This window comes from Sturnus vulgaris, chromosome 5 (assembly GCF_052056855.1).
Source record: "Sturnus vulgaris isolate bStuVul1 chromosome 5, bStuVul1.hap1, whole genome shotgun sequence".
Taxonomy (NCBI): Eukaryota; Metazoa; Chordata; class Aves; order Passeriformes; family Sturnidae; genus Sturnus; species Sturnus vulgaris.
In genome coordinates, this window is record NC_142247.1 from 59,518,930 (window position 1) to 59,528,148 (window position 9,219).

Below are 9,219 nucleotides of genomic sequence, written 5' to 3' on the forward strand. Positions count from 1 at the left end.
AATAAGGAATACAAACTGCATGGAAGGATTTTCCATGATTTAACTGTCACCAACAACAGACTAATGAGTCACAGACAACAGCTTAATACTTAGAGCTTATTGCTAAAGAAAAAAAATATTTATGCAATTTCAAAGTATTAACAACAAAACATAAAATGAGCTTTGAATAGATTCCTGTAGTGTCACAAACCAGGTTAGCTCTATGCATCCAAGAGAAACTCAGAGTGGGCACTGGACACAGCCAGGCTTGCACTGCACCAGCAAAACCAGACTGAAAACATCAGCCATGGTTTTGTACTCAAAAAGCAATACTGTCTCTGCTCTCCTTTAACAGAGGACTGCAAGGGCCAGAGAGCTTCAAATTCAAACTGCCAAGCAAATTCAAACTGCTAAACAAAGTAAACTCCACATTCCTCCTGTAAAATATTGAAATGGTATTTATGCTTCAGTTATTTTCAAGAGGGATAAGTGATCCAGCATTAGAGGGAATCTTTGTTGGCAGAGCCCTCAGACTAGGGAAAGATTGCTACTGGAAGAAACAGGAAAGAAGCAGAAGTAGATTTACAAAAAGCATATTTGCTGTAAAAATATTGTCTAATATAGTTTTCTGGGGAAGTCAGAACTATCCCCCTTTGGCTGCTTATTCCCATGACTGAAAGTAAAAAGAGCTGTTGAATGCATGCACAATCATCAGTCCCATAAGCAACTCTGCCAGGGAGGGAAGACCAAGTTTTTCAAAATAGGCCAAGACCCTTCTTCTTACATATCAAAAGCTTTTGTATGCAGAACATTTCTTCCAAATAGAAAAGGGCCTGCTCCAGATAATCTGGAAGGGAACAGAATTCTCATTTCTGCAGTGTTTTGAAAACTCCTAACATTAGTTTTATTTACTGCAAGTTTCCAGGAAGCTCTTGCATCTGACGAAAATCTTGCAGGGACACCTTGTAACAGCTGGCAGTTCTAAAGGATCAACATGTCCAACCACACTGTTCAGGGCTTGTTGGGAAAGGCATTCCCCACTGCACAATCACAGGTGATCCCACAGAGCTGCTGAGACCATGCAGGGTTTTACACAAAATCAAGCCACACTACATTTTTGTACAAATAGTGATCTCTGACACTTGGAGGTATCTTCTGGGTTACTTTGTAGATTAGCTTTTAAAGGAGCCTGAGATATTGGATAAAAGCACTGCAGAAGTGCAAAGAATTGTAAACTTAATCTAATAACACCTGCAAGTGGTTTAATGCTTTGAAAAGTCAGACTACATAAAGAATATATTCAGACAGATTGCCCTTTTTCCTACTCCTTCCAGTGATCCTTGCAGGGTGATGCAAGACAGCAGTCTACAGAGATGGTTTCTACTATTATCTGACCACCCCGTCAGTCCAAAGACAACCTAGTGTAAGTCTCCTGAGGATGTTTAGCTGCTTCCAAGTTCCACACTTCACAGCTATCTTTGCTCCACACAAACAGGACGGCAGCAGCTGGAAATCAAACATCTCAGCTACAGACAGCTGACTCCTTCAGCATTACTCCCTGTCTCACAAGGGAAAAGGTGAGCAAGAGAGAAGATGAAGAAAGCTCCTAACACAAAAATTAGTTCAGAGATAGGATTGTGGATTATAGATAATCTTGCACTTTATTTGAATCAGGGAAATGTTGTATTCATCAGGGGCTATGTAACTGCAAGGAGTAGCACATTGAAGGCACACAGCATTTCACCTTTAGGCACTTAAAAAGTTTTGGTTTTTTTTCCTGTTCCAACCTGGTATCTCCTTGCAATACCTGTGCATTTCACAAAACGCTCAAGAGCCCAGGCTACTGTTCCCTGCACTCCCAGAATGGGGTTACAGGTATTTTCAGACTGGTCTCTGCTGCTAAGATCTCTAAGGCTCAAATTGGACATCCCATTCTTTCCAGACAATGCAGAAAGCATAAATTCACCCATTTTCTGGGTTATCCCTGGAACAAAATCTGACACTGGTAGTGGTCCCACTACTACAGCAGTGTCATGGGAAGCAGCCTTATCCAAAGCACACAACCATACAGTTCCCTGGATTCTGATCTGGAGTAAATTACAATAAGTTACAGGATTTAGACACCTTCATCAGTCCTAACATAACTAGGTGGGTCCCTGAACCTGTACAGCTACAGACATCACCAAGCTCTAAAAAACAACATGGAAAAAAAAAAGATATCCTCATCAGGCTTGCAACACAGCAGCAGCGACTACTCAAGGTGAAGTCCAAAAAACGCCTACATTTTAAGAGATCCTTCTCCAGACACCTCATATTTCCCCACCCCTATGGCTGTGACACTGCTGGAGAACTGCTGACAGTTAGAAATCTGCACACCTCTCTGCAGCCCTGTGACACTTCCCTAGGAATTATAACACGCTTTTAACCTTGAGAAGTGCAGCAAGGTATTTTAAAGCAGTTATTGTGCACACCTGGGAATGCAGAAAACAGACCCAGAGAGAAAAAAATAAAAACATGCAAACCATTTTCTGAATGTAGAAGGAATGTGGAGCCTGAGGTAGTAAAATACACAGTGAGAGGCTGGAGGACTTTTTTCTGAAGGTATCTCCAAAGCTAAAATTCTCTTAAGAAGTAATATTTTTCATACACTTTTCTAACTTAAGAAGTCAGTTTTCAAAATTTAACCCACTGATAAGTTTTAGTTTATGAATTAAACCCTGCTTTGAGAGCATCTAAAGATGCTTGTGTATTCTTCACTGAAAAACCTGGTACCAATTTTCGATCTCTGAAAATTGGTCAGTTTCCAAACCAGTGAATTCGATGTATTCTCAATGTCAGTAACCCTGATACCTGACATGAATATTGATGGACAAGTGGCTTTTACTACATGGTAAAATGCCAAGCACTAGTAATGGGAGATACCAATACAAACTGCTGATAGTCCTGTCAAGAGATGTGGTTAAGACAGTTTTAGCAGCTGGAAACTAACTGCACTCAGTCATTAATTGCATGCCTCAGGCCAGCATGAAGTGTATGGTTTTGTTCTTTCCAATTAAGGTAAGTACAGCCCTCTCATGTTGTGAAGTTACTTTTGGGGGGATACTAAGAAAATTTGAAAGGTGCCTATTAACCATTGTATTTGGACACAGAGAAGGCAAGCAGCTCCCAACTGCTTTTTCCACAAGATTTTACTGTATCCTTAAAGAACCTTCAAAAGATACTATCTTAACCAGCAACTCATACCTACATTAACAGGAGGGGACACTTAATGGTAAAGAAATAAGCATCCTCTCTCAAGGCATTTGATGCAAAACCCAAGGATAAAGTGATATTTTGTGCTTCATGCCTTTTTCTTGTTCTTCTTTCTCCCTCCTGTCCATGTGTTAGCAGCATTACACCAAAATCTTTATTCTCCACCTAGAAGTGTTCAACTAATAATAGAAACCCTGTTGACCTAAAAATAAACCCCCAAAAAATTTACAAATTTACAAAAGTTTACGAATTCTGTATTTAACATCAACTACGGAATTACCCATATATGCACACAGCATCCTGGCTTCCCTCGGTTTAGCCTACAGACAGCTGCTCACCTCCAGGCTCATCTCTGCGGAAATGCAGGAGGTGCCCACAGGCCAGGCAGGTCAGCCCCAGCAGAGTATGAGGGTGGCTGCTGGAGAACAAACCAGTCCACAGCAGGAATGTGCCTCACAAATGTGAGCACATTCATTATAAGCTGCAACGAGCTCTCGTTCAGACACGAGTCTGTATCAACACACCCCGAAAACACGTCCCCATGTGACTCAGCATCCAATGGTTACACTTATTCGGCATGCATAGCCAGCAAACCTAGTCTAAAATCCCTTAATCACAGGTCAAAAGAGATGTCAAAGCCTGCACTGATGGGATCAGGAAAATGCTGAAGTGTTTTAAACAAGGAACATTAGCTCCTATGGAAGGGTCAAAGTACTCAGAAGGTGCATCAGTGATTTACAGGACCAAAGTGACCTCTTGGACCTGCATCCAAAAAAAAAAAACCACAAAAAAAAAATATACAATTTACTTGAGAAGTTTCCTATTTTTCAAGTATACTGGGAAACATGAGGCCACAACTGTAGTATTGTGCCCAGTTCTGAGGGCCCCAGCACAGATAATCCAAAGGGACTGGAGCATCTCTCTTGTGAGGAGAGGCTGGGAGAGCTGTTCAGCTTGGAGAAGAAAACGCTCAAGGGGAGGATTTTATAAATGTATATAAAAATCTGAAGGGAGGGTATAGAGATGACAGAGCTGGGTTCTGCTCGGTGGTGCCCAGTGACAGAAGCAGAGGTAACAAGCACAAACTGAAACACAGGAAGTTCTCTCTGAACATTAGAAAACACTTTTTTTACTGTGGGGGTGACTGAGAATTTGCACAGGCTGCCCAGGAAGCCTGTGGAGTCCACATCCTTAGAGATATTCAAAAACCATCTGGATTTGTCCCTGAGCAACCTGAACTGGCTGGCTCTGCTTGAGCCAAGGGCTGCATCAGGTATCTCCAGAGATCCCTTCTAATCTCAGTCATTCCATGATTCTGTGAAATAAAAAGACAAGTTTTCTTCAATTACTGATAAGAAACCTAGAACAAATTTTAAAAGAATACTCAAACTTCATCTAACACGTACCTATAGGTGAAGTGCTCTTTACGGACCATCACAGAAAACTTTCTGCATGAACCTGGGATTTATAGGAAGCTGCAACTAAACGGAATTTCAGTTCTTATTAAAATGCAAATTAGTTTTCAAACAGAGACAATCTAAGTATTCTCAAGGCATGTTTAGAGAATACTTCCTGTGGGGTATTTTTCCTCATTCATACAGGCAAATATTAAACATATATAGTGACCCAAGATGCAAATTTTTCAATGCAAGTGAACAAGCTGTGAATCTTTATCTTCCATTTTCCTCAGAAGCAAAAAAAAACCCTGCATTTTCAATCACTTAAGCATCTTTGAAGCTCTGATCTTGTAAGCCATGGAATGGCAGAGCATGCACCATGAGAAAGGATTGAGTGTTCAAGAGGGAAGGGGAAACACAGCAAGAGTGCTCCTACCCACAAATACAGTATTTCTGATTTGCATCTGATAACTGCTCTTTCAGTTTAGTCAAGACAAGAAGATACACTGTGCAAATGAAACCATACTATTAAGGTGAAGAAAAACATCCAGAACCTACTCTCTCTGAAGATTGCAGAGCCTGTTAATATTTATGAAGTCTGAAGTCACTTCAAAGACTCTTTGCTTCATTTTCTTGTGTCATAACAAGAAGCAGTACTAAGTCATTAAATTTTAAGGGGAGTTCACAACTAAACTATAACTTTTAGTAAATTCTGACCTCTAGGAAAAGGCCTAATTTCTTTGGTTTGTGAGCATGTGTCCTATAGCAACGGCAAGGAACACAAGGCACAAAGAGGAAACTTGCATGTTCAGAAACTTCAAAGTCCAAAACACATAAAAACCTCAAAGCACCCAACATTACTACTGAAGCACTGTATTTGTTGTCTGTATTTCTGTGTACTGATTATTTCATGGATTAACCTGCCAGGTTAACGGCAGTGGGCAGAAAGAAAATCTGCTTTGAAAAACCCTGATAGCACTTACTGTCCAAAGCTTTTCCTCTGATCAAACTCTGTGTCATAAAAATATCACATGAGAGAAAGTGATCACTTCTTAGGAGGATGGATAGCACGGATACAGATAATCTTAAGTTGTGAAAAATCTATGTAGGAAAGAAACAAAACGAGTGACACAGGATAAAGCTAAAGAATTGTGTACTTTATTTTGGCCTGACATAGGTTTGGACAAGAGAGCCTCCAATTCAAGAGGACAGAATTCTCTGAATATAATAGTGGAGTATTTTGGTTATAGCCAGGGCTTGCAGGACCTTTAAGTTAGAGAATATCGCTGCTAAGCCTGATAAATACTGGTGGTAATGAGAGAGAGGAAGAGACCACAACAAACCACTGAATAGCTACATAACTTTAACCCAAAAAAATCAGTGAGGTATATGCTGCCCTTGACTCAAGCCTTCCTGAACAGTATTTATTACCCACAACCATAAAAAACAAAATATCAGGAAATGTGATCTATTACTCCTTAAATAAAAAAATTATTCACTGTAAAATTGTTAATGGGACCATATGTTATACAAAACACTGTTGTTCAAGAGTCCCTATAGATTTGGTGGTGATACGGTCAAAAAATAAAATGTGAATTTTCAGCAGACAAAATAAGGAGAAATTGGATCTTTGTTATTCTTCCAACAGGTCTGCCATCACTTTGGGGGTTAAACAGTTAATGCCTCTCCCTAGCTTTGAAGTCCCTGTATTACGGATTGAATACCCAAGTACCAGAATGACGCTGAAAACACATCACATATATGTAGTATCACATGTATGTGCTTCCTATGTATCCACAGACAATGTTTCATACCCAGGACCTATTCCTGACCCTTAACAGCAGCACTAATCACTTCTCAGACACTGCAAGGGTTCCCTTGACAAAATAAAGTATTACAGCTGGCGTTTTTTCCCCCAGGTTTCAAACAACACTGAATCTCTTTGGCACATAATACTGCTCCAGCCATTCATTCTTATAATGAACTTCTATTCTTATAACCTTTCAGTATCTCTCACGGGAAGAGAAGGGGTAGGGGCAGGGAACAGTTTCTGCTGTAAATCACTGAGAATTAGTTTCCAGCTGGAAAGACAGCAGGGCTGCCAGTCAGCCCCCTGATTTTTTCTCTTCATTTGGGATCGCCCTTCTATCAGTCTCTTTAAAACCGGGTCCCCTGAAAGGGCAGAGCCAGGACAGGCTTTCCCCAGTTGCTGCCCTTAATTCCTTACCCCCCACAGATACTGATGTCAGGTCACCAGGACATAGCAATGCTGGCAAGGCATCAGGCAGGAGGTCAAAGCCTGGGTGATGCCTTCACCCAGAGCAGAAGCTGTAGCATGCCAAGGAGTGGCAAACATACATCCAAAGCAGACAACCCCAGGCTGCTTGAGAGCCACCCCCTGACCAACGACATGCTGAGCAGATCAAGACTCAATAAGTGCCACAGTTAAATGAGGAAAAAAAACAAAACCAAACCCACCCCACCTACCACCATCTGAAACCAGCTCCAAGAGCTTACCTGCAGAGCAGGATGCACGACATGGCTCATTTCAGTTCAGTCTGGCATCTCAGCCCAAAAACACCTTTATTAGGGCAGATGGATGAGCCAAACATTCTTGTGGCCACCATATGAAAAGGAGTGAAACATAACTCAGGCTTTCATGGAATTTTGCATAAATTCAGTGCCATAACAACACCAATTTTGTATTTTATCAGTTACAGAGCGAGTAGTTTAACTGTCAGTCTCCAAAGAACACAGACCAGGACTAAAAAAAGCCCTCCCTTTCTGAATAACTACATGTGGTATTTGATAACTAAATACAGCATTAAAAAAAGTAGTTAAGCTCACACTTCTAATTCAGTGGAATGAAACTATCACATGTTAAAAGCAAAGGCAGGATACTGCCAGATAATGCAAAGCACAGGGACCTGAGAGCCCTACTTTACTAAATATTTCCTCTCCCCACCCACGTCTCAACCACCACTGGAAATGTGATACTGAGAACTTCTCCATCATTCATTCCATAACCACGCAAGCTTAACAGCACCACATCTACCCATCTAAAACTCCTGACCTGCAGCAAAAAGGCAAGACATGACAAAACATGACAAAAAGCTGTCATTTCCCATTTGCCCCATTTGCGCACAAATGCCCAATGATGACCCACAGGAGCACGCAGAAGGCCACAAAATCTACACATACCTATTGACCTGTCTGAAGGAGTCCAGGCTGACAGCCTGAATTGCAAAACAGCCATTTACCAAGCCATCCTCTCCTTGCGAGTAAGCTCTCCAGCAGCATTCCTCTGCTTCCACTGTTCCAACACTCCCGTGCCTCACTGCTCCACACCAAGATGCATCCACACACTGCATGCTCTGAGGAATCAGCACATCGGTGGCTGCTATTTACCATGAACGCGTGGCTAGCCCTGAACTCGGCTAGGCACAGCTACCGCTCAGGAATCAAACCTCACAGCAGAACCTGCATTCCCAGCTCTTATTGCTAAATCGGATGCCACCCAGCTGCCATCCCGGCCGGGGGCGGGAGGAGGTGAAGCAGGGTGTGACGCAGCTCGCGCTGCTGCTCCTCGCCAAGGGAGATCCCTGCCCCTGCCGGGGAACACCGCCGAGCACAGCCCAGGCGGCCAAGGGAGCCAAGGGCCGGGAGCGGGCTCCGGCAGCCACAGCCACCGGCAGCCACCACACCGTCCCCAAGACAACAGCTGGGGAGCCCAGATAGGTCGGGCTGCGTGTGCACACAAGGATATGACCTTTACCGGGTTCACCGCCGCCCCATGCTCTGTGTTTACTACAGCCGGTGCCTCCTGGCTGGTGGCGGCGATGCCACCGCCTTGTCCCCGCAGCCCAGGGCGGCTCCTCCGTGCCAGAGGGGCGCGGGAAGGAGAAGAGGGCCAGTGCTCCGCCCGGGAATCAGGGAGGGGACTGCCGGACACCCCCTGCGCACGGGGACAGCGTCCTGGCTGCCGCAACCGCCCGGGCAGCTGGGCCACCGGCCCCGAGCTCCGTTGGCTCGCCCCCAGCCTCCCGGTCCGCCCCCAGCTCTGGGAGAGCCGAACAAAAGGGAACGGGGGGACCAAAAGACAGCAGGGGTTCCTCGTTCGAAGGCGGCGAGAGACACCGCGCCCCGAACGCAACCTTGCCCCAGGGAGGTGGCACCGGGCTAGTATGTAAAGGTATGGACACACACAAAAAATACGATATTATTATTATTAGCATTATTATTATTATTCCCCCGAGACGTCCAGCGCGGCACTCACCCTGCTCGGAAATCGGAGCAAACTCTCATTCACGCTCCCCGCCGTGCCCAGGCCTCCGGAGGCTGGCGACGCCCCGAGAGCCGCCGGCCGCTGTGCTGAGCCGGGCCGGGCGGGGGGGGCCGCCGGGGCCGGGCGCGCCCGCTCAGCCCGGACAAAGCGCAGCCCCGTGCGGGCGAGGCGGCAGCAGGTGCCCGTCCGCCGCCGCGGCCGTGCCGAGCGCCCCGCGCAGCCGCCGCCGCCACCGCAGCAGCGCCCGAGCCGCTCGCCGGGGCCGCGCTGCGCGCCCGCCCCGCCCCCGGCGGCCCCGCGGCGGGA

The 9,219-nt window shown here is 45.0% G+C and overlaps 1 protein-coding gene across 1 annotated transcript in view; it reads right to left on the minus strand.

The window, feature by feature from the left end:
- Positions 1-9,045, minus strand: part of GRAMD4 (GRAM domain containing 4) — a 75,296-nt gene extending 66,251 nt beyond the window's left edge. Inside the window, exon 1 of the mRNA XM_014868954.2 lies at positions 8,905-9,045. Coding sequence (XP_014724440.1) covers positions 8,905-8,933 — 29 coding nt within the window. The 5' untranslated portion in view covers positions 8,934-9,045. The remainder of the gene's footprint in view (positions 1-8,904) is intronic.
- Positions 9,046-9,219: the final 174 nt, after the last annotated feature.